The following is a 26,555-nucleotide window of genomic DNA, read 5'->3' on the forward strand; positions in this document are numbered from 1 at the left end:
CTGCAAACGGACTCAAAAAGTTCTTTAAAGTAGGTGCAGGTGTTTGTTGTTATTAAAACTTTTCCTTCGCAGGTCTAAAATGCTCCATGCCCACGGAGTCGTGTTTAAACCAGGGGAGGTGTGAGGCCACCCCGGATGGCAATGGACAGTGCAAGTAAGTAGAAAAATTCTCTCTCTCTTTTTTTTTTTCATAGAGTCAGTTGAGTCATGTTTTGGTCCACACACATGTGAGTGTCACTATTTCTGGTCTGGGGTTGGACACCAAGTGCGTCCCGCTCTGCACTAAATCTTGTTTTCGCTTTTCTTTCACCGAGCGACAGCTGGGGTTGCCAGAAGCCCGGCGGCCATTGTTCTCGGCTGCGATTAATTCTGTGTGACTAATCTGGGTGAGGCTTCCCAGAGAGACCAGACCATCAGACCCTGTCCTTGTAGACACAGCAACACCCCCCACCCCCCACCTCCTCTCATGGGATTTTGTCCCTAAGTGGCCCTCAGTTTCCCTCGTACTCCCACTGGACAGATGGCAGTAGGGTTTTGGAACATGGAGACAGGTTATGCACTTTGTCTGCTGTCAAGTGCCTTTACACTCCTTTTAGGTCGGACCACTGGAAGCGTCGTGGTTTGCATAGCGTTCATGCAGCTAGCTTGGACTACATTCTTCATCCCAGAAGGATGTAGTCCAACTTCAGTTAGCTTGGATAGGCTCCAACTCCTGCTTTTGAATAAATCGGATGGATGCTTTCTGGTCGCTTTTGAAGTAGCGGCTTTTCATGACCTCCTTCCTCATGGAATGCGGCTGGCATACGGCTTTGTAAAAAAAAAAAAAGAGGTTTTGCTACACATCTGCCCATCAGTCAGCTACAAATGTGGAAGCTGGAAGTTTGATCCTTTTGTTTTTTTTTTCAACAATAGGCTAACCTACCACGATGTTGCTGTGAAAATGTGACTGTAAGGTTAGCCCTTCAGCTCACGTACCTGCTGCTTTGTTTTCCCGCCACAACTTAATTTGGTGTGGTTCTGTTATGCTCCCCCCCCCTTTTTTTAGTCCCAACCGCCTCCCCACGCCTCACCAGCACCCACTACCGTCCATCCATGCACCCCCCCCGTCTTCTCCTATTTGGGGGGCCACAAAGCCGTCATTGTGCTTCAGCTCTCTCCTCCTTGTCAGACTTCTCCAGTTAAACATGGAGATGAGGCGCTCGCTCCAATTTGAAAGGGTTTTTAGTGGGCTCACCAAGTAGATTGTGGGCATGTGTGATGTTAGTGTGCCCCCACAATGATTAGTGCAACAATATGAATCATTTTCATTCATAGTTTTATGCTGTTTGTTTCTTGGGATCCATGGAAGAAACCAAAGGTTTGTTTACACGAGACTATTTTGAAGTAAACCTATCCACTTGTAGACACTAAAACACAGAGTTGTCTTTTCTAAAACAGAAGATGTCATACTGGCAGGGTACGCAGTACGTCCATAGTGATGGGAAACTTGATTGCTTCCACTGACTCGAGCCCTTATGGGTTGCTCACTGAAGTTTCACTTTGGTCACTCGTTACAACACGGAACGTGCTGACGCGCAACAAGCTGCACCTGTGAGTCAGTGAACCTTGAGTCTCCGTCAACTCGTGCCTTGGTGAAACTTTAGTATTCGTCGAGCACCCGTGAGTCAGCGAAACTTGCGGCCTGAGCGACTGAATGGTTCGTTTTGTCGAGCCTGTGATGCAGCTTGGGCAGGAAGGGGAAAGGAGAGTTAAATTGGGGCTAACAGATTAATACAATTGCAGTGAGAGTAACAGTTGCACAATTAGCAACACATTGCCTACACGTCTGTTGTTGTAACTAAAAAAATTTGTTGGAGACATTACATAACTGTTTGCATGCTTACTGTTACTGTTAGCAAACTGCTAGCTTCTCTCTGCCACCCTAACACCCGCGCTATTGTACTTGCTGACGGCACGCTCTTTCGCACCAACTTCCCCGAAAACTTGCCTTTAGAAATGGCCGGCTTCCACGGTGAGTGCGTGTCATGATGTGTTTTGTCAGCGTCGGCGTATATGAGCATGGAGAGGAGTTTTGTTTTTAAAGCTTTGACAAAGAATTGAACTTGACATGATATGTGGAGGTCAAGTAAGTGGCATTGGACACTTCAGTCGACAGCCATACCTACTTGACATTCCATCCCCGAAATACCACCTGCCTCTCATATCTGACTGAAGTTGCTCTCCAAGGAAGTTTTCTGCAGAGCAGGATAAATAATCTCCATGAGGGAACCTTTCTTGGCCTGATGCAGATGTTTGTAATCTCTGTCTTGTTCTACTTAAAGATAACCAGTCATTTAGTTCAAATTCCACTTTGATGGTGTTTGTTGGCTATATATGATATGGTGCAAATAATTGTTGTCAATAACAAACAGATGTTATGTTGTCTTCTTTGTAAAGACACCCACACCCCCTGCCCCAGGACTTTATTGTATTGTATTTGTACTTTATTTATCCCACAGCGGGTAAATTCACTTGTTACAGCAGCAAGCAAGATACGCAAGTAAAGAATACAGTGTAAAGAATGCGCCTGTCTTCATGTAAACAGTCATATGACTAGTTAGCATCACTAAAGTCCCACATTAGGTGGTATCTTACAAACCAAGTTAGCTAGTTAGATACTGAGCGACACACTGAGCGTCACAGATTGTTTAAGGTCCCCTATTAAGCAAAATTGGCTTTTTAATGATATTCTAAGAGTAATATGCATCCATAGAGTCTCTTTATGAGCACCAAGCGTGAGAAGAAAACATCTCCCTCACTTTAGAAGTTGCTGCTTTTCTTGAAAAACCTCCTTTCTTCCTACAGGATATGCCTATCACTTGACGAGGGCACAGCTTTGTAAAAATGTTTTTTTTTTTTAAAAAAGCAGGCTTCGCTACACATCTTAAAATAAAGCCTGACACTCTGCCATCTATCCGTCCGTCAGCTACAGACGTGAGCGCTGTGACCTTGATCCTTTTGTTTTGCCTCAGCAAATAGGCTAACCTAGCATGATGTTAAAATGTGAGTGCAATGTTAGCACTGTAGCGCGCTTACTGTAACTATGCTGGTGTTGCTAACATTTGTGTCCTCCTGTCCCACTCCTTAATGTTACATTACTGTATACAATAGCTGGCATCCATCACGTTGGGCAAGTACAGAGTTAGAGTGTATATGTCACAGGTGGATAACAAAATAGCGCTTCTTGGGGATGGGCAAGCACAGCTCATTAGCGTTAAAGCTACAGTCACACAAAACGGTGTGTTCCAGTATGGCTGACTAAAAGTACTCTTAAACTGTCTCAATTCCTGCGTCAAGGCCAGATTTTGGACAACACTTTCCTACACTATTGTAGGACTTATTTAAAATGGTTGAAAAATACTATAATATGGGAACTTTAAACACCTGGCTTCTCACCTGACTGGATTTTTTCCTTTAAAGCGTGATGCAAGACATCTTCTGAATTCATGTTATTGTGCACTGCTTATTTTGCTTCTTTATAGCATCTTCATACAGCTTGTTAAACGTTAAAGCTTAATGTGTTCGAGAATTTTTACATTTTCCTCCACGTGCAGGAGGCTGGGGGGTGGATTGGGGTGGGGGGGGTGGAGGGGTGCTCTTCTCTGATAACAAACAGGGCCATTAATTCCCTACTGGTATGTGCAGTGAATGCTACAATATACCACCATTTCAATGAAAGTGAGCCCTTGTCTTTCCAGTTCTGGAGATTCTTCAATGGCACCTCTGTTTGCTGTGGTCAGATGAGTCTATCTTTCCCCCCCCATCACCACATATTGACACACACCTCCATTGAGAGTCAGGAAATAGCCTCAGAGCGGTGCAAGGGAAGAAAAGGTGCCGTATCTCATCATATGATCACACAATGAGGAAGCACACAGGCTTTTTTTAATTTATGTATGCCGCCAGTGTCGGATTTCCTTTGGCGAGTGTTTTTGATGTCGAGCGAGGTGATTGTTGAACTTGCTGAGTGGAGAATCCCAACACAGAGTTTTATAAGTACCCTGGTTGGTATTGGCCAAGACAAATCTGCCAATCCTTAACTGCTTCCTGGGAGAAGGGACAGTCGGTTGGTCCCCCCCACCCTTCCCCGTCAGACCACCTGTCTGCAGGCTTGGCTGGAATGACGAAGGGGCGCACGCTCGCCCACGCAACAGCACGCTCCCAGATGCCCATGAGTAACTGATTTCGCCCATTCAGCTACACACAAAAACAGACTCACTTAAACAGGTGTGCCACACACTAGTTTTTCTGTACGTTATGTTCACATGCAATCATGAGCATATTCATGTGTGGTATTTGGAGAAAACTATTTACACAACACCGTTTAGGCAACTATTGTTTCAGTGTAAACAATGAAAACGGCATTCGTAGCAGTATTCATAACAGATGACACAGTGTTCAGTGTAAGCATGCAAGTACATCGTAACCAAAACAGCAATGGCCAACAGCAGTATAACATTGCATCAGTAAAAGTATACTTAGCCCAAATGCTCTAATTTTATTTCGCTAAACTGCAAAGAGGACGTGACGTTAATTGGAAGCAGGCGATATTTGGAGAAAGGCTGTTATTTCCCAAATTTAAAAATTATATGTACTGTCGTCCCTTGCTACATTGAGGTTCGAACATTGCACCCTCACACTTATCGTGTTTTAATTAATGAATTAGTTAATGATTGTTGTTTTGTAGTTGAATATGGCCTATTATTTGTAAAAAACAAAAACAAAAAGTATGCGTATTTAAGCAAATCGTACGTCTTCTTGGCCTAAATTAAGCATTTTCAAGGGTGGCCCACCCAGTCATTAATCCCTTTTCCACACAGGGCTATGTAGGTTTGGATTTTTTTTCTCCCTTCATCATAAAAAGTTTCATTTAAAAACTGCATTTTGTGTTCAGTTGTGTTGTCATTGACTAATACTCAAATTTGTTTGATGATCTGAAACATTTCAGTGTGACAAACATGCAAAAAAACAAGAAATCAGGAAGGGGGCAAACTCTTTTTCACGCCACTGTAGTAGAGGAGCAATGTAATGATGCTGGAGTGCGGTCATTCCACCTACAGACGACTGTAAAGTGGTTCCCAGACTCTTAAAGTTAAAATCATTAGTGCTGCAGTGACCCAGAAGCAACACACACACACACACACACACACACACACACACACTGTGATGGTCCAAGCCGACCCGTTCCCTGTCTCTCTAATGCTCCCAAATAAAGAGGGGCCCTAATGAAGACTTGCAGATGTGGGCAAGCCAGTTCAGCTCTCCTGCACAATTAGAGTACAAAGAAAAGAAGGATTGATGAAAGGCGAGGCAAATAAGCGTCAGTGTTTCTTTCCCCTGTCATTCACTGTGCCAAAGGGGGAGCGATGAGATGCTCGGGTATTTCGAGTTGCACAACAAACAAGTTGACTTTGTGTGATTTACACCGCCGCTGGACTTACTCGTGCGTGCTTTCCCATGATGGCCGCCGATGGGAAGTGTGAAGGAACAGCAGTGGAGAGCGACAGCCCTCGGGCGACGCTTTTAACAGATCAGACGGGCGCAGTACCAGATAGGCAGGAAATGAGATTTGGGCGGCGGAGACAGGAGCACAAACAAAACTAACTCAGTTCTGCAAGACGTAAATACCATGTAGAGTTGTTCTAATCATGTGACAATATTCGCAACAAGTCAAGTTGTTGTCGAGGCAATGTTAAATAAGTAATGTAGACAGAAGAGACCTTCTTTTATATGATTACGTTGCACAGAGGGAGATCACTGTAAGTGTAGACTGTCTTGACGAATAGACAGTAGACCATCTATATTTCAGTGGAACCTCGTTTGAACATCTGTTTGGATTTTTTTGACATTTTTTCCCATAGGAAATAATGAAAATAATTTGCTCCAGGGTCAAACTGTCACCAGCATAATCCTTTATTAAGAAGATACCTGTGGGGTCTTCTTCTTCTTCTCAGCTGCTTGCCTAATGTGATGATGCGGCCATCACAATACGCCTCCATCCCTCTCTGACCGCCTCCATCCAGGCAGCCCGCTGCTTAAATCGTTGAAACGTTAGTTTCATGTATAACATGAATATGCAGAAACTTCAGTCTTGCTTTCAAATTTTGGAGCGTGCTGTCAAGTACAAAACGGAACTAAAGTACCTGTGCAGCTTGGTCAGAGTTTATTGAGCACAACCAGCTGATGTGCTGCGCGTGCACCTCTGATTTTCCTTCATGTCTTTTGTGCTTTTTTGCCAGTCTGGATGTGAAATGGGTCTCAAAGTGTATTCGTTATGGCCTTAAAAAGTCTTAAATTGGATTTGTTGCAACCTGCAGAGACCCTGATTAACTGTACAAGTGTAGAAAGTGTACGTTAATCGCTATTAATATCACACGATCAACTTACAGCTCCCACATCTGTAGCTGACTGACAGATAGTTGAATTTAAGAAGTGTAGCGAAGCCTGATTTATTTTGCTCATCAGGCAGGTCAGAGGTGGTATCGTGTCCTTGAGGAAGTACGTTTTTCCTTCATGACGCCATGAAAAGCGCCTCTTCTCTTAACAGTGGCACAAACGTGAGGAAGATGATGGTTTGGTGCTAATAAACAGGCCCTAGGGACACATATGACTACAAACTATCATTGAAAAGTCCCTTTTGCATAATAGGCCTTCAACCACAAGCTTAACTGTGGTCATCTTTTATTGTTAAGTGCTATTTTCTGTTGGTGTATTCAGAAATAGAGGATTATCCTGAAGTATTCCCAATTATGCCAATCCAGAAATGGAACCCGACACCAATTCTGTCTCCCACAGGGATCCACAGGGCACAATAATCAAATTAAATGCACCACGAGCTATCTGGCTAAGCCCCTTAAGAAGGGGGTACAGACAGAGTGGTCCAGCTGTCAAATGTGGGTGCTCATGCCAGCTGTTTGTTTGTATAAAGTGCACATGTGTAGCCTTCATACAGTCTTATGTATATTATGACTCCGCCCCCTTCTGTGTGGAGCAGATGGCGGATTGGGCCGGCATTGAGGAAAACCCCTTTTTAACGTGACGCCTGGCCCGGGGTCAGATGTCAGCAAAGCATCTGTTGCTGGCTGGAGCCGCCGCTCCGGCCTTGTTATGCATCCCATAAATGAGCTACAACGAGGAGAGCGCACGGGGCGGGAGGGGTGTTACAACATTAAGGCCCACTGGGCAGGGATGACAGAGGAGATAATAACAGTATCGGACTTACCCTGAGATCATTCTGCTGCTGTCCTGCAGTTATACGATAGCTCCCAAACACCTGATATTCGCTCAGCTTCTGATTTGTGCGCCTCGTTATTTACCTTTCCAGCAGCCCGCCTCACCTGCTGCTGTTGAGATTAGCATGCTCACAGGGGCCTGTACGTTTCTCTTGTTGAAGCAGCTGCTCTCCGCCTGTTTGTTTTGAGCTCCGCTAAGACTCCATAAAAGCGCCGTTGACTATCTTTTGTCTCACCCTCCTCCGTTTATTTATTTTTTTGTCAAAGTTCGTCTGCAAAGGCTACTTTGTGCTGTATTTGACGGGGCCTCGCCAAGTTAGAGAGCAAACTGTTGGCATTCTTTGCAGACTGTGTGCTACAGTTGACTTGCCACTAGCGCCCGGCCTAGATCGTGTTTGGATAGCGTGTCCACGTGCACCCGAGCAAAGGCGCAGCATCGCTCTCTGTTTGTCTTTTAGGCCTCGGTGTGAGACGTTGGGCAGTTTGGCGAGGGCATGCAAAGACCGCTTTTTTTTTTTTTTAAGTGGAGCATAACGTGAGGCTGGCAGCAAGCCTGTGTGTTGAATAAAGATGGAGTAAACCAGGGGTGTCCAAAATTTTCTCAGCAAGGGCCGAATACTGAAAAATCCCAAATTACATGGGGATATTTTTATATGTTTTTTTTTTACTTTTGTAAAAATGCTAAAAAAAAAATGTTTTACACTCTACAGTACACCTTCTCATTCAATGCCTTTTCTTTATTTTCATGACTATTTACATTGTCGATTCTCAAAACTATGAATGAACACGTGTGAAATTATGTACTTCACAGAAAAGTGAGACTCATGCATATAGTTTATTTCTGATGAATTTGTTTTGATAGCGCTGCAAACCCATGGTGTTCTCTCAATGAGCTTCATGAGGTAGACACCTGAAATGGTTTTCACTTCACAGATGTGCCTTTCAGGGTTACTTAGTGGAATTTCTTGCCTTATTAATGGGGTTGTGGACAATGGGGTTGTCTTGTGTGTGCCCAAACTTTGGCCTGTACTGTGTATGTATGTGTGTGTGTGTGTGTGTGTGTGTGTGTGTGTGTATATATATATATATATATACATACATACAGTACATACATACATACATACATACATACATGTACATGTATTCATGTATGAATATATATATGTATGCATGTATGTTTTATATACTGTATATACTGTAGTTATTAGTGTCAACATTTCATCTTTTCATCTTCACATTCTGCCTTTTTGCTCTATTTTTCCATTTTTATTCCTACATTGTGCAGCGGGCCAATAAAAAACAAGCCACGGGCTGCACTTTGGACACCCCAGGAGTAAACACTAAAGTCTTTTTGAAGTAGCGAGCCCCTTTTGCCACTTTCCAAATCAGTTTGGAATGAAATAGTTGTCCTCTGAATGTTTACTGATCAATTTTCTGATATTATTAGCCTACATATTATTAGCCTAGTACACTTCACTCACTAACTGTGCTACAAAAAAGGTCAGTTAGGATAATCCGTAATGCCACTTACAGAGAACATACCAACTATGGCTGCGCGATATGGACCAAGACTCGTAGCCCGATATATTTATGTTGAATATTGATATACTATACAATATAAAGTATATCCCGATATTTTTTCCACAAAGTGAGTTTAGACAAAGTAAAAGTCAAATATGCACGCAAAGTTGTTTCATTAAAATGTTAAAAATCTGATAGAAAAATTACAAAAAATTGTCCATTCTCTTTTTGAACTAAATATAAATAAATGTTAATACAAGCGGCCGCACAGTGGTCTAGTGGTTAGCATGTTGGCCACACAGTCAGGAGATCTGAAAGACCTCGGTTAGAATCTCCGTTGGGCATCTCTGTGTGGAGTTTGCTTTCTCCCACATTCCAAAAACATGCATGTTATGTTAATTGGCGACTCTAAATCGTCCATAGGTATGAATGTGAGTGTGAATGGTTGTTTGTCTATATGTGCCCTGCCATTGGCTGGCCACCAGTCCAGGGTGTACCCCGCCTCTCGCCTGAAGTCAGCTGGGATAGGCTCCAGCACACCCGCGACCCTAGTCATTTCCTTATGGTATTTCAATTTGGTTGCTAAGTGCACAAACAAATGTCCTAGCAATTGATGTGAAACAGAAAGCTTTGCTTTGCTTCTTCCTATCCTCTTTTGGACATGTGGAACTGTGAATTGTAACATCAAATATTTCAATGTAAACTGTATGCATGCTCGAACTAAAATTAAACCATTATCATTACCATATGTAAACGTTTCCAAAATGTGGTCTGGGGGCCATTTGCGGACCCGCAGCTCATTTTGTATTGGCCCCAAGGCATATTCTCTCATTAAAATTAAACACAGCCCGTATTAGAGGGAGGTTAAGATTAGGAACCAAAGCCAAATGCCACAGCCCCCCTATGAATATTATTAATAATGAGGAAAGTAAGCCCATCAACACAAACAAGCAAGGATACCCAATTTGTATATATTTGGTATCTCGTGACACCCCGACTAATCAAGAATCATACCGGATTTGCTGTCAATCGGACACCCTGGGGGTAGGTGATAATGTTTTTTCAGTCTTTGTTTATAAATGATGGCTATATCTTGATTGACAATGGATTGGTTGTAGCTGTTTTATTGATAAAAGGAGAATGAAGAATATAAAAGTGGCCCCTGTATGTGGCCTTCATTGGAATAAATTTTGGCAATCCTGGCATGTATGTTGTGTCCAGACAGTGGTGGAATGGGGGGCCTTGAGAAGGAAGGATAGAAGGAAGAGTGGTGGTGGGAACACAGGGCGGAGGGCTTTTGAGCGGGGCCGTAGATTCTGCCAGGGCAGCAGCTGCCGTCTCCTCATTAACATGCGCACCTGCTGCCTTTCTGCAGCGAGCTCGTGCGGCGCCTCACAACAACCACAGCACCCGCCACCGCTGTGGATGTGGAAGCATTTGGCCACAACAGGTTTTAATGCTAGTTTAATATTGTACATTAAAGAAATGATTCTTGATATTTGCTTTCTGTTTTAACATCCTTAACCTTACTCTCATCTCTAGTCACTATAGGCACACGTAATAAGTGGCAAAAGGCAATAAGTGGCAGCTAAGTTTGTTTCTGTTGCTACTTCTAGTAGTGCCGACTGTTAAAAAACCTGAAATGAAAATGAAGCTTGAGGCATGTTTCAAATAATAAGCTGTCATTAGTTGGCTAGCATATCGTAGGTGCCTTTATTGACTGAATTTTCCATTTATTTGTCCAAAGACAGCCAATTCAGCCAGCTCAAATTTGTTTGTTTGTTTGCTAAGAAGTCAGTGCTTGCCGAAAGTTTGCAGAAGGTTAGTGCATGTGCGGTGCAGATCTGGATAAAGGTGGGAATCGTGAAAATTATTTTCACTTTTCACAATTTACTGTACGTCACTTTTGTGTCAGTGGAACACTCCACCCCATTGTTTCGTAGGTCGTAGTCTGTGAACCAGGTCTACACTTGACTGAGTACTCATCTAGTTTTCTTGATCATTCATCATTGTCATTAACTCATTCAATACCAAAGACGTATTTATACGTTTTTATAATCTCGAACACCCGATCCCAACAACGTATTTATGTCTTTTTATGTCTTTTACGTTTTTTTGCGCGAGAGGCAAAAAGAGATGATGACGCAACTCTCGACTAATGCATTAACACTTCAGAGCAATTTTAAGCCATAAAACAGCCACAAGGTGGCAGAAGTGCATTTGATAAGAGCTCAGCAGAGATCAAGTGAAGAGAAAATCCCACATGGCAGGAAGAAGGAAGTGAGAGAGCATGGAGGTTACGCATTGTAGGGAAATTTTAACGCATGCACATGCACACGCATGCACACACACACGCGTGCACACACATAGTTCAGTTCCCAATGAGAAAATTGTCAATAGCTCTTAGCGTTATATTTGTAAATAGTTATTTTGATGTAAAACAAAACCTTTTTGTGTTGTTGATGTTGTAGTATAGTTGTTTAGATATTTGAGCTGTCACAAAAGCAAAAAATTTGTGTGAAAGTGAAAGTTTGCTTGAAATGTGCTTGAAATGTATCTTTTCACAAAAAGCTGTTTTTCTCCCTTTTCTAGTCGGGAACTGATATTTTCCTGAAACTTACCTATGTTGTACTGCTGATTACTAAAGAATGGAAAAAGGTAGAAAGAAACTGTTTTTTTCTGATGAAAGACAGGAGTCTAATCTGTCTTTTGGTATGTTCCATGTTTATATAGCCATAGAACACAATAGTCTGTGTGCCTTAAAAGATCAGTCAAAATCGTCTATTATGACCGCTACTGGAGGAGTTGTCTTTTGAAAAATGACTGGGATTGAATGAGTTAAATTTGCTTAATTATGTGTACAAGTTGTGTGGACATGATTTTCATAGCCGCGTTGTATGTGGTATGCTCTGCATTGTAGGAAGTGATGGGAAGCGGACGTATAGAGCGATTCCAGTGACATATTTAGCCAAGGTACCATTGGTTGACATGCCACCAGTCGGTGTTTATGCAATGGGCAGCCTAGCATGTGATGTTTTCTTTTCCTTGCCACAATCCCAAGGCTGTGTAATCCCCTGAGAGAACAACTGTCCAAACACCCCTCTGTCCCAAAAGAGGGGGGACACTGCCACTGTCTGTGGTCAGGTATTTGATGTGACAGCGGTGTTAAGGGAAAGCCAGTATGATGAAAATTAGACTGGGAAAAAGTTGTAATATTAGGATAATAAAGTCAAAATATTATGAGAGAAAAAAATAGCATTAAGTTGAAAAATTAAAGTAAAAAGTCGTAATAGATAGATACTTTATTCATCTCCAACAGAAATTCACATTTCCAGCAGCTCTGCACAAATGTTGTAATAGACTTCATCACTTGATCGCAATATAAAACAACCAAGGCAAGACAGGAGACATAAGAAATAAAAAAGGAATTGAATTAGAACAAATAAATAAGTAAATGCGGAACAAATCACTTCAATTTTTTGGTGCAATAATACATATTAAATAATAAATAATGCATAATACATAACCTTAAATTAATACCTTATAATACATAATAAGGTAATACATATGAGAAACAATATGAGAAGCAAACAAAACAAAGAGCAAAGAATAAAGCTGTAATTTTTGGAAAACTAGGTTGGGAAAAAGTTGTAATATTAGGACAATAAAGTCAAAATATTACAAAAAAATAAATATATGTGAAGAAAGTTGAGATATTTGTCAAAATGTAAAAAAAAAGTTTAATCTAAGGAGAAAAAGTTCATACCAATAATACGCTTTGTCGCCGATAACACAAAGCTGAGATGCAGGATGTATTTTTTTTTCTTTTAAATAACAAAACGTCTCAAAGTGGCCACTGCATCCTTTGATTTTTCAGTATGTGGCCCTCGGTGGAAAAACTTTGGACACCCCTAGCACAACAATGTAACTTTAAGTAGTGGGACACGAGGACACAAACGTTAGCATCAGTGCTAACGTTGCAGTCACATTTTAACAGTCACATCAAAACAAAATGATCAAACTTACAGCTCCCACGTCTGTTGCTGACAGAGGGATAGTTGGGAGAGCAGTCTGTATTTTAAGATGTATAGCGAAGCCCTTAACATTAGGGTGCTTGTTCTGTTGTTACCTTTTGTTCGCAGCAGCTGTGTGTAACACTGTGCAGTTCTGGGTTTGTCGTTATCATTAGCCTCATTGTAGTGTATCCTCTCGGGTCGCCCCTCATTGTCATTTGAAATGTATGTGACTGTGTGCCTTTCTGTCTTGCTATGGGAACTTATTGGCAGGGGTCAGGGCGGCGTTTACTACGCAGACACGATCTGTGAGAAACATCACAGGAGTTTTGTTCCCTCACCACCGCCTCCTTCTGTTCAGACCTCTCTGATTTACTGCCAAAAAAACACATTGTTCGCAACGGGTGATGATGGGAAGAAGGATCTCCCGTTTAAAGCCCAGTTTCTCAAAGATGTGTTGCCATGTTGTAAAAAGGCACCGGAGCGAGACCTTTTTAAGAGACGTGGGCCCTATTTGATCAAGCTATTGGCTTGAAAGGTGATTTATGAGCGCAGAAGCACACAGAGGGTTGACCTTAATTGAACTTAAAGTGGTGTCTTCCCTTGAACTGGTTCAGGAATTCTCATTAAGTGGGCTTTCGTTTCTGTGTTAAATAAGGCCATCCAGTCTTGCCTTTGCTTTTCAGGGATTAAAAAGTGATCACATTTTGGGTAAAGTAGGTTAAAGTGCCTACAAATACCAATAGAAATATATGTGAATAAATCAGTACTTTATTTGTACTTCACCCTGTGCTATTTATAAAACAGAATTTAGTGTGTTTATTGCACAATAAAATCTCTCTAAAAATAAACTATATTTGGTAACCTGTTACCTCATGAACTGATTCAATACCAAACACGTATTTATAATCCCGAATGCCCGATCCCAACAACGTATTTATAGGTTTTGCGCGAGAGGCAAGAAGAGGTGATGATGCAACTCTACACTAATGCATTTCACATCAGAGCAATTTCAATGGAAAAATCACACATGACAAGAAGGAGGAAGTGAGAGAGCGTGGAGGAGCGTAGCGTGCAGAAAGTTACGCATTGTAGGGAAATTTTAACGCATGCACACGCGCGCACACACATAGGTCAGTTCCAAATGCGAAAATTGTAAATAGTTCATGGTGTTATATTTGTAAATAAACTGTTACTTTGGTGTAAAACAACCCCTGTTTGTGTTGTTTATGTTGTAGTATTGTTGTTTAGATATTTGAGATGTCACAAAAACAAAAAATATTAGTGTCAAAGTGAAAGTTATGCTTGAAATGTATCTTTTCACAAAAAGCTGCTTTTCTCCCTTATCTAGTCGGGAACTGATATTTTCCTGAAATGTACTTAAACCAAAATAATCTAAAATGGCCGCTACTGAAGGGGTTGTCTTTTGAAAAATGGCTGTGAGCGAATGAGTTAAGTGGGTGTAAAATGTGTGATTTTATTTGTGACATAAAAATTATTAGAATTGAAATGATACTATAGTGAAATACAGTTACATGAAAAACATGAAATTATTGTAGCTGTTTGTAATTAATATACATATTATATAAATACATAAAATATGAAAGTAATAAAATATAGAACATTTAAATAATACAAAACAAAATTCACAAAACTAAAAAGAAAGTATTGCAATGCATTGCAGTATATTGATAATTCATAAATGTATGAATGAGTGCCCAATAAATTGTTAATGTGATATATGAAATGTCAAATAATTAAGCTTTTAGCACCGCTGGAAAGCTTAAAAAAGCAAACATTGTATGTGACCACATTTTGTTGTTTTGATTTTTGTCCTATGGATAGATGTTGCTCTAAAGCAGGGATTCTCAACTGGTGAGTCGCGAAGCCGCTTTCAGTGAGTTGCGGATCTATGCCTAGGCAAAAAAAAAACAATGCAATGACCCGATGTCCGTGAATGCACCTTGCGTTCTTGTCTGTGCTATTGGCTTGCTACGCCGCCATGGGGTGCGTGCCATGTTTATGGGCAGCTTTGTCCAGCTTGAGCAGGAGGGTGAAGGCATCGAGTGAGTCTGCCTGACACACAACAACAGATATCCGCTGGAGAAGAGAGCGCCATAAAGGGAGGACAGCATCTCAGCACTGCAGCTCACATTGGGTTGCAAATAGTCCCTTTTAAATCGAAGATATTTGAGTACAGTAGTTTGAATTGAAAAAACACCCCTTGCCATTGAGCGATGATGGTGGGTCACGCAGCCAAACAGCTGTAAAGTGATGTGAAATCATTTCGTTTGTTTCAAGGCTTCCAGCACCCACACTGAAACTAAAGAAAAACATCAATAAATCAAAAAGAACAACTAACCCCTTTGAATCAAAATATCAATGCTTTGCCCTCGTCAGGTGCCGTGATGGATACGCCGGAAGCAGGTGCCAGTTCCATGACCCGTGTACCACGGGGCCGTGCATGAATGGCGCCACATGCAGCGTCGTGACAAAGGCGAACACGGTGGACTTCAGCTGCACCTGCAAGCTGGGCTTCACCGACCGCCGCTGCCAGACGCCCGTCAACATTGCATGCATCGGCATGCCGTGTCGCAACGGAGGCACCTGTGAGGTGGAGAGCCTGCAGACGTACAAATGCCGCTGCCCACCTGGATGGTCAGGTAAGGCTATTCAGGCTGTAGTGTTTTGGAAGATAGACAGTTAAACATTTTTTGTACTCCCAGGTAATCAGTGCCAGCATCCCGACCCCTGTGCCTCGAACCCGTGCTCCAATGACGGCCAGTGCTCCGCCATCGAGTCTCATTTCGTCTGCTCCTGCACGCCTTTCTTCTCCGGGAAGACCTGCAAGCAGGACGTCAATGAGTGTGACACCAGCCCGCCCCCTTGCAAGAACGGCGGCCTTTGTGTCAACGTGGTCGGTGGCTACCGCTGCCAGTGCCCGGCGGAGTACACCGGCAAGCACTGCGAGAGCCGCTACCTGCCCTGCAACCCGTCGCCTTGCCAAAATGGAGGCACCTGCATCCAGAAGGGAGATACCAACTATGAATGCACCTGCGTGCCAGGTAAAAACAATCACATACTCTTTATTCTCTATACTTTATTCTCATAAGAATTATATTCCGATTGTGATAACTCTCTATTCACTAATCATTGGACTACAGTTATTAGGTCCATCCTTTTGTTCATGGCTAACCAAAGTGCAACAGAGGGGCCATTTTTGGCCCATTGCTTGTTTTTTATCGGCCCTCAGCATATTCTGAAAACAAAATTAATTCATTATTAAAGAGATATATTAAAGAGATATATTATTAGATTATATTACATTAATTTAGTTTGTCACCTAAACACAAAGCTACAGTGTTGATGTTTTGTTCCGATAGCTTAACATGTTCATTGGATTGGTTTTAGCATCTTTAATGTACAAAATGTATCAGAGTGGCCCCCCTACTTTCTTCGGTGGAAAACGTTGGGACCCCCTGCTTAAATATCACTACAGATGTCACCCTAATGGCCAAAAAGTGAGATGGAAAAGTTATTTTGGTACCCTATCACAACTTTTGACAGTAGAAAAAGGTACGTACCAAAAAAAACCACACTGTGGAAACATGGCATAAGTCTGGGTTAAATCTCCTCTTATTTAAATGCCATTGCCATGATGTCATGTCACGGCGTGTGTGCAGGTATGTGTGCATGTTTTGGTGTGCGCAGTGTGTGAACGGGGGGGGGCAGGAAAGCATCTGGGCTTATCATAAGGAAATGGCCAAAGGACAACATCCTTTGCACATAGCACAGCGAGGACCAGCTTGCTGGGACTATGATCCCTCCTACCATCTCATCACCTCCAAACACACACACACACACACACATAATTCGGCTTGTTTTTGCCCCGAGTCCTGAAATCAACGCAACAAATCTACGAGGCGGCTTCCCATCCCGCTCGTCCTTATGAATCTAAAAATAATTGTCCTGAAACATGTCTACTAGGGGTGTAACGGTACGTGTGTGCACCTGTGCAGGCCCGGGACTCGAATCCAGGGTCCACTAAATGGGAGTCGAGAGCACTAGGCATTGAGCTAAAAGCCCGAGCTGTCAACTTGATGACCAGCATGACTCTTAAGGCATCAGGGAGTGAGGTTTAACAACGTACTTTTGCACAGCTGTACCAGCTGGCATCCGTGACTCTCGCCCCCTGAAACCTCAATCTCATGCGGGTCACAGCATCAATGTAACCCGACTGGTACGCCCTTACGCATGTCTGCGGCTCGAACCAAGCCCTAGGCATCAAGCTAATCACCAAACACTGTGATTATTGCGTACTGTTACACCCCTACTCTTTAGGCTTGGGTTAGTTTGCCCTTTTTCTAGTCTTGATGCTAGCGCTTCTTAAATGGCACTCCAAGCCTTTGCCAGTGTTGTTAAAATGTACCAGTCAACGTTTGCTACAGGGCGAAGTTGCCACAGACCTCAAGAGCACAGATGGGAGGAAAAAGACAGTTAACTGCAGTTTCATTCTTTCTCCTGTAAACTGTTATTGGCCACACCAGCAGGGAAGAATAACTGACAGTCTGAGGTGTCCGTCTAGCGCATCAACATTATTATATTATGTACTGTTGACATATTATGTCATGTTGGCAGGCTTTGCCGGAAAAAACTGCAACCAGAACATTGATGACTGTCCAGGCCACGAGTGCCAGAATGGAGGGACCTGTGTGGACGGAGTCAACACCTACAACTGCCAGTGCAGACCAGAATTCACAGGTGAGGGTGTCAAAACACTTATATAGTTGTCCCTCGTTTATCGAGGTTAATTGGTTCCAGACCTGACCGTGATAAGGGAATTTCCACAAAGTAGGATTAAATATTAATAAATTGAATATTTTTGTAGCTGTGCCATAGAAAACCTGTTAACAATCTTCTAAATATGGGTTTGAACATTGAAATAAATTAAATAACACCCCTATAGTCGCCTGTACATTTAATTTGTATTACCCAATATAGTAGATATAATCGGAGAAAATAGGACATATTAGACATAAATAAGATGACATAAACTCGCACGCTAGCAGTTCCTTGTTGTTTTTTACGGACAGTGTACTTCCTGCGGTGGCTATCGTCTCATCAATGTATTGTAATGGCGGCTTTACATGACTTTACACTCGTCTTACCCAATATAGTAGACATAATAAGAGCTATTTAAGTAAATAAAAGTTCTGCTCTTGTGTGTCACCGTAAATGTGTTCCCTAGAGGACCTTAGTGGTGAGCAGAGAGATGTGTGGAGGACAGGGTGTTCAATTTGCTTAAACATGCATTTTTTAAAATACTAATAATAGCTTCATTCAACCACAAAACATTTAATAATGAATTAATTTGTCAAAAAACACAATAGATTGACCGCGATGTTCAAACCGCGATGTAGCGACTGTAACAGAAAATAACAGTCATTAAGAGAAAAATGCTGGCTATACAAATACAGATTTGGCTGTGTCACAACCGTACTCGTCCCCTCACCAGGTCAGCTCTGCACAGAAGACGTGGACGAGTGCCAGCTGATGCCCAACGCCTGCCAAAATGGCGGCACGTGCCACAACACCTACGGCAGCTTCCAGTGTGTGTGCGTGAACGGGTGGACGGGGGACGACTGCAGCGAGAACATCGACGACTGCCCAAGCGCCGCCTGCCACCACGGGTCCACCTGCCACGACCGCGTCGCCTCGTTCTTCTGCGAGTGTCCTCATGGCCGCACAGGTTTGGCACTTTTAAGAGTCGCACATTATACTATTTTTCAAAAATTTTAAATCAGTCTCAGAGGTCAGAGGAATTGAAACAAGTTTCAACAAATTTCCTCAGTCTTCTCAGGAAGTGCAGTCTCTTTTGGGACTTCTTGATCATTTGTTGATGCGGCTCCTTTTTCCTTGTTCTTGGGTCAATGATCATCTCTTTGGTCTTATCTGTATTGAGATGGAGATTGGTATCACGACACCAAGTCACCAGGTCCACCACCTTTCTTCTGTATGATGTTTCAACCCCACCAGTGATCAGGCCGATGACTGTAGTGTCATCCGCGAATTTAATGATGCTGGTGATGTTCTGGGAGGCCATGCAATCATAGGTGAAGAGCGTGTAGAGGAGCGGAGTCAGCACACACCCCTGTGGGGTCCCAGTGCTTACAATGCTTGAGCTAGACACGTGGACAAGTGTATTGTTTGGCTTAATGGCATGAAACCCTCAACAGGAATCAGCCTTTTCTATACATCCGCTTCTTAAACTATTATTTCATGATGAAATAGAAAACGTGCCCATTGCTGAAACCTTTTTAATATGTTGCCTTGACTTCGGCCGCATTGTCTTGCATGTAATCATTTTCAATTCTTGCATCTCGGTAATGTTTGATAGCAAATGCTAACTGGATGTAATACATGAACTGTGTGTCTTAATGAACGCTATGTAGCTATTTTGACTGATATTAGGAGTACTCAGGTTATGTACACCACTATTGAGGAATTATGTGTAATTATCTTGATTGCCATGTTGAATATTATTATGATATCAAATACTTTGATTGCCTGTAAACTTTGAAAATGTGAGTGTGAAATGCTATTCAGAGTTTCCTGGTTAGATTTTATATATGTTATGTTTTATAGAAAGAGGTAGTTCATTTTGACTTGTATCCTGAAAAAGTGTGTGCACCCCTGATATTCATGTATAACGTACATAAATAGGTAGTCATATATTTGTTTGTAAATATAGTAAATATATGTATTTTCTATATTTATAGTAGGAGGTAAGTCTTTGGGACTTGCTCATTTTAAAAGTAGCTCGCAGGCTGAAAAAGTGTGAGCACCCCTGCTGTATATTGTATGAAGTGGACTTACAAGGTTTGGCGTTTTGGTATTATTGAGTCTGTACTTTGCTGCAGGTCTGCTGTGCCAGCTTGATGATGCCTGCATCAGCAACCCTTGTCAGAAGGGCTCCAACTGTGACACCAACCCCGTCAGTGGGAATCATGTCTGCACCTGCCCTCCGGGCTACTTGGGGGTCTCCTGTGATCAAGACGTCGACGAGTGCTCGCTGGGTAAAAACTCAAACCAAATGCACCAAACTGTCCATGAAATGGCACCAGTGAGAGCTTCAATTAAGTAACTGGCCTTATCAAGCTATGCCAATGTACTCGTGTTTTTATTGTTGACGTTAGCATCACCCTTCTTGTGTCAGACTTGCCTTTACTCAGCGGTCTGTTAAAGTTAAGTAACTCCTGTTTTGAACAGGTCCCAACCCTTGTGAGCACGCCGGCAAGTGCATAAACACCAAGGGCTCATTCCAGTGCAAGTGCCAGCGAGGATACTTGGGGGCGCGCTGCGAGCTGGACATCAACGAGTGCCTGGCTAACCCGTGCATGAACGAGGCCACCTGCCTGGACCAAATCGGGGACTTCCACTGCATCTGCATGCCAGGTTTGTGTTGGAGGATGGTGAACTGTATGACTTTCAGTGACTGGCTCGTGTACTATGTGGACATAAATATTGGGACATCCTGGCAAAGACATTCTTGATGATGTGTCCCTATACTTTTGTCCTTATAACTTATTAACCAATAATCCGATGAAGCGAGAAAGATTTGGACTGCTAAATAGACGCTCCGGTCCCATGTGTGTAACCCGTGTTCAAGTTTCAAGTTCAAGTATCAGTTAGTAACAGCAGTGTGAGAAAACTTCCCAGCGTGAGTGCATCTCTGGTCTAACACACACCTCCCTCCTCGTTCCTCCCTTGCTAATTGGCCAGGCTACGAGGGGGAGTTCTGCGAGATCGATACGGACGAGTGCGCCCACAGCCCCTGCCTGAACAGCGGCAAGTGTATCGACAAGATCAACGCCTTCCACTGCGAGTGCCCCACAGGTGAGGCCGCCGTCGAGCGGTGAAGGGAGAGGTGGGTGAGGGGGATCGCTGGGCCAGGGGGCACGGAGGTCGATCTCTCGCTGTCTCTCGCGCTCGCCTCCCTCCAACACACTAAACACAAACACACTGGCGCAGACACAAACTGCTCTGCGAACGGGGCGCTAATCCCAAGCCCTGAGGCAGGCTTACACAGGCCCTGCTAGCCCTGAACCAAAGCAGCAACGGAAGAGGGGAAGAAGAAAAAAATCTATGGGGGGTAAAGGCTTGAGGAAGTTTCAACTTTTTATACGAGTTTGGTTTTGTTTTTATTCTTGAACAAAGTTATACAGGTGACTGGTAGACTTAATTGTGACTGGGAACAAGGGAAAGTTGATACAGTCAGACATTACTGGTATTTTCAGTGTTGACATGGTCGTTTGTTCCAGCTCACTGGTTGTTTTGGTGGACAAATTCCTCTTTGAGTATCACTATTTGGACAAGACGTGTTGGTGTTTTGTTCAGTGAAGGAATGTAGCCAAAGAAAAAAAATGAAAGGGGCGGAAAAAAGTGCATTGAATGTTTCACCAAACATGTTCATTGAGGTGGAAATGATTTTTTTTTCTACCTCATTCTTTTATTTTTATGCAAGGATCAAAGGCTGCCTGGGTGGGGGAGAAACAGGACTCTTCCTTCCTTGAAAGAGTAAGAAAAGAAGAGAGAAGTAAAGAAAAAAAGAAGCGAAAGACGCTTAAGAAGCGTTAGGATTATGTGAGGAAGTGGTGGCAGTGACATTTTTTGGGCGGGTGGCGGGACGGCGGGATGGTGGTGGTGGGATGAGACGTGTTGGCCGTTAATGCAGAAGCAGGAAGGGAGGAGTAAAGAAGGGGCTTGTGGGGGGGCTTCTTAACTGCCGTGCTTGAAATGTAAATTTCTCACAGTTGAGAGGCCGAGACGAGGGTCCGCTCTTTTCATTTCTGTACACGCAATAGCCATGGAAACCCCACTGAGAGCCATTGAAATTTGTCATTCCTCCAGTTTGGGGGGGGGGAATGTTTCTTTGATTGCTGAGGTTGGTGTATGTATGTTTGTGTCTTCACTGATTACAACGTTAAATGTTTGTGACATGGTGACCAAATATATGAAAGTTAGCCTTTCTATTAGAAACGTTCATACATTCATGCACACAGTTTTAACATCTGCTCTTAAGCCCGCCGAGGTCACAACCGGGCGTGGGTTTTTTTGACTGTGCGATTTGTACTGTTCCCAAAATCGATGTTTTTTTTTGGTTTATTTATTTTTTTCCGTGGAGAACATAGTTGTGGTGACAGTGCATGAGTAAGATCACCGTGCACCCTCTCTCTGTCCTGCTCCCTCTCTGCCACCTTTTCTCTCATCCCCTGGATATAATTCAGATTGGTATCGCCGAAACCCATCCGATGCTGATACTTTGTGCAAATACACCTAATGTGTCTGGTAAATTTGAAAAAGTTGTGTGCAGTATTTCAAATCATAGCATAAAGAATACAAAACATAGTAATTTATTGATTTATTTTAAACGGGAAGACCTGAGTTTGAATCGCCGATGGGCATTTCTGTGAGTTTGCATGTTCTCCCCGTGCGTGCGTGGGTTTTCTCCGGGTTCTCCTCCCACATTCCAAAAACGTGCATGTTAGGTTAATTGGAGACTCTAAATTGTCCATAGGTATGAATGTGAGTGTGAATGGTTGTTTGTCTATATGTGCCCTGCCATTGGCTGGCCACCAGTCCAGGGTGTACCCCGTCTCTCGCCCGAAGTCAGCTGGGATAGACTCCAGCATACCCGCGCAACCCGAATGAGGAGAAGGTGTATAGAAAATGGATGGATGGATGGATGTTGAGGTAGAGGTAGGGCTGGGCGAAATATCGATGTTTTCAAAATATCAGCATTTACTTTAAGCATGAAATCAAAACCAACCATTTTGTTGATATCGATATAGACTGGATTTGCGCTGTATCACCCTAATTCCTGTATGCAGGAGGAGGGGCGGAGCAGAAGCCCAGGGGCTCCAATAGAAGCGACAGCGTCTGCGGTGAAAGAATTAGCCAGAATAAGCGGTAGCTCAGTAATGTGGAGGTACATTACTTAGAATTCAGAGCATTAAAAAAAAAAAATTCACCACCAAACTCCAGTACGAGGAATGTGTGAAGCTGGGCGCTGTCTGCCGCGCCCCTGTTGCGTTCCTCATGAAAGGAAAAGCAAAGTAGTGTGCTATTATAAAGAGGTGCTAAGATATGGTCCCCGTTGCAACCTGCTGAAAACGATGGACTCGCGATGTCCAGCGAGCTTTGCAGTCAGAATTATTTAGCATGACAAGCTCTACCATAAACGTACAAGGAAGTCAGACAGACAGTTGCTAAGTCTGATGCGCTTGACAGGTTGGTGTTCCTGACACAAAATAAGGACATGCTTGTGTCTTCTAAAAATGTTTTTGTTGAGTTGCTGACATTTTAAAATTTCCTCTTAAACTGGGCACGCCTCATATTTTGTTCTTTTGTTTAGCTGAGGATTTGAGCATACAGTAGCTAAAGGTTTGTTTTGAAAAAGAGTATATTTGACTTTTTCTATATTTACGTATTTCAAAAAGAGAATGGCCTACTTTATTTTAGAGGCTATTTTTAGATACCACTTTTTTATGTGCATGAAGCTTTAAAATCATTTTCATTTTCATTTTCATTTGAAATATTTATTTTAATAAAACAACTTGACACACATATTTGGCTTTGATTTTGTCTAAACTCACTTTGCTTAAAAAAAAAATCGAGATATATATATCGTATATCGATATTTAACCTAAATATATTGGGATTTGGGGTTTGGTTCATATCGCCCAGCCCTAGGTAGAGGGGTGATTTACAAAATAGCCAAGCTAATATACAACAGAAAAAAACAGGACAAAATCATATATCTGAAGTATCAAAAGTATCGATGTTTTGATTTGAGAATCAACTTGGTATCGAGCTGGTATCAAAAGTATCGAGCGAATGGGAAAGGATATATGAAATATCTGAACGTGCGTTGGCCGCACAGAGCCCGCAAGTGCAACGCATGAAAAAATGGACATTTTGCTCAAACCTGACACCAGCAAATCGTACGAAAGACACACGCTGGCCGTACGGACGATGCAAAAAGATGCACGAAGTGCGGACGTTTGTCTTGCAACCTGAAGAAATGCAAGCGCTCGTAGAGTTTGTTTGACATGACAAAGAAAGAACCTCTGCGGCCAGTGTGCGGCTTAAAAAATCATCAGGTCACACGCGTGCCCTCTGTGCGTTTCCTGCGTTTTTTTCCACGTAGACCGGCTGTAGGAGCCCAGTGACCTAGGCTTCTAATAGATGAGTGGTTGCTGTTGCCTTTTCCAAGGAGATGTTTTCGTCTTTGTGGATTTCTTTCTGGGTGGATGAATGGTTAGCATGCTGGCCTCACAGTCAGGACATTGAGGGTTCCAATCTGCGTTTGGGCATGTGTGTGGTGTTTGCACGTTCTTCCCGTGTTGCGTGGGTTTTCTCCGTGTACTCCGGCTTCCTCCCACCGTGCAAAAAAACACGTTTGCTTAAATTGTTCAAAGGTCTGAATGGTTGTTTGACAATATGTGCTCCAGTTCACCTCAATTAAGTGGCGGCTGCCTCCTCCACTTGGCTATGCCTCCTTTTTTCCCTTCTGGAAAAAAAAAAATCAATAAAAAGCCAGCTTTTAAAAGCAGTGTTTGAACAGACGTGGCATCTGTAAAGCTGTAAGGTTTATGGCACAAGCTGCTAAACATGTCTACATCTGGAAAAATTAGGGTTTGGAAATAAACAGTAGAAAGCTTTTAGAGTAGTTTTATTCCACACGTCATCATTGAATATTATTATAAAATGCATTTGTGTGAATTAAAGTGTCCCCCTTAATAAAAAAATGTACCCCTAGTAGATGCCTGGCGGTCTCTGCAGTTGAGTAAACACCTAGCATAATAGCAGTTTTGACTAAACACATGGAAAACACTCATCACTGCATGTTCACGGTTTTAGCAAAGGTACAGAGGGAGAAATCACACTCGTACTTCCTTGCCTGTACGGAGTCTGTCTCTTGAGCTTGAACGCACCCGTTTGTCCCTGGCTATATGAGGCACTTTATCTCTTCATCTGATAACATCTTACTCGTCTTTGGATTGTACCATCATGGGACAAAGGAGGGGACGAAAAGAGATGGAAGGGGAAACATCTGAGATGAGAGTAACCCGGGACTAAAAAGAAAGAGAGAGCCTGCTGTTGGATTTGAATTAAAAGGAGGTTTCAATAGTAGAGGGTGAAAGGTCAAGCTGGCTGATTATAGAGGCAGTTGGGGTGGGGGTGGGGGGGGGCAAGCAAGACAGGAGAATGCACATTGTGATGGAAAAGGGGTTTTTTTTGAAGCGGGAGGGAATAGCATCAGTTTGGCCTGGCGTTCAGCAGACAGGCCTTCCTTTGTCTGGCCGTCTTGGTCAGGAGGCCGTGCAACTTTCACTCTCCTCTTACACCCGCCCCCCCACAAATGACCCCCCCTTCTCCCTCTCTCTCTCTCTCTCTCTCTCTCTCTCTCTCTCTCTCTCTCTCTCTCTCTCCCAAACCCCTTGTTGAATGGTGCTGAATAGAAAGAACTCATAGGGTTGGAGTAGTTGTTAATTAACATGCAGGTTTCTGATTCAGGATTACGAGTAAGAGCAGTTGGATATGGTGACAAAACAGGAGCCGTGTCTTTGTGTGAACACACACACACACACACACACACTCTTTCACGCACCCATGCACACAATTACACCCTCTTGTTGTTTTTCTTCCCAGGCTTCACCGGCCACCTTTGCCAGATAGACATTGACGAGTGTGCCAGCACGCCGTGCAAGAACGGCGCCAAGTGCACAGACGGGCCAAATAAGTACACCTGCGAGTGCACGGACGGTAGGCAAAACACAAACTAGTAAGGGGTGTAGCGGTACGTCAAGCTTTGGTTCTTTTTGGGCCACAGTAAGGTAAAAAAAAATGCAAAGCATAAAACTACTTAGCTTGTGTGTAAACAGCTTTAATGATTTTAAAATTGTACGGTCGGGCCTCACTATATTGTGGTTCGATTATCGCTTCCTGGCTATATTGCGTTTTTTCAGAAATGAATTCGTGATAAACGATTGCTGTTTTGTGGTAGACGATGGTCTATTATTAGTCGAAACATATTGAAATACAAGTAATATGGAGTATTCTGGTCACTAGGCGGCAGTAATGACACAAAACATTGATGAGACATTACCTTACATTGCATTACCTTAACACTGCATGTATTCAGCCATGGCATGTCCAACATGATAGAGTGAAACATGAAAAAGTTCTCCTCCCATTCCGTGTACAAGTGGTAAGTTTTTGGCTTCTAAAGTTTAGAAGAAATACATTTGATGCTAACTGATTAGCTCGCTATCTTCTTAGCTCACTATCTTGCTAGCTATAGCGGCTGTTTCGAGTCCCTGCAGCATAAGAGTTGCGCATTGTGATGTAAACAATGAATGATAGGAGTGTAAAGGTCACTATAGGTGTGTTATTTCATGTCTACAGGGCTATAATAATGTTAAAAAACGTATTTAGAAACTCATAAACAGGTTTTCTGTGCTCTAACAACAAAAATATTCCATTTGTTAACATTGAGTTCCTATATTGTGGAAGTTCATTCATCAGGGTGGGGTCTGGAACCATTTAACCACTATGAACAAGGGACGACTCTAAAAAAATGCTCACGGGTAATGCTCCAATAAATACAATTCTCAAATAAAAAATAAAAGACTCTCGCATCGCATCCGCGCATGTAAACACCGTGGAACACATACACAACAATGGA

The 26,555-nt window shown here is 42.7% G+C and overlaps 1 protein-coding gene across 2 annotated transcripts in view; it reads left to right on the plus strand.

Moving 5' to 3' along the window:
- LOC129179612 (neurogenic locus notch homolog protein 1-like) overlaps positions 1 to 26,555 on the plus strand; it is a 52,678-nt gene that overhangs the window by 1,058 nt on the left and 25,065 nt on the right. For both annotated transcript variants that reach the window (XM_054773061.1, XM_054773062.1), the window contains 9 exons: positions 73 to 154; positions 15,206 to 15,468; positions 15,532 to 15,870; positions 17,444 to 17,566; positions 18,321 to 18,554; positions 19,726 to 19,881; positions 20,075 to 20,260; positions 20,588 to 20,701; positions 25,520 to 25,633. In XM_054773061.1, the coding sequence (XP_054629036.1) occupies positions 73 to 154; positions 15,206 to 15,468; positions 15,532 to 15,870; positions 17,444 to 17,566; positions 18,321 to 18,554; positions 19,726 to 19,881; positions 20,075 to 20,260; positions 20,588 to 20,701; positions 25,520 to 25,633 (1,611 nt within the window). The remainder of the gene's footprint in view (positions 1 to 72; positions 155 to 15,205; positions 15,469 to 15,531; positions 15,871 to 17,443; positions 17,567 to 18,320; positions 18,555 to 19,725; positions 19,882 to 20,074; positions 20,261 to 20,587; positions 20,702 to 25,519; positions 25,634 to 26,555) is intronic.

The sequence above is a fragment of the Dunckerocampus dactyliophorus genome, chromosome 4 (genome assembly GCF_027744805.1).
Source record: "Dunckerocampus dactyliophorus isolate RoL2022-P2 chromosome 4, RoL_Ddac_1.1, whole genome shotgun sequence".
Taxonomy (NCBI): domain Eukaryota; kingdom Metazoa; phylum Chordata; class Actinopteri; order Syngnathiformes; family Syngnathidae; genus Dunckerocampus; species Dunckerocampus dactyliophorus.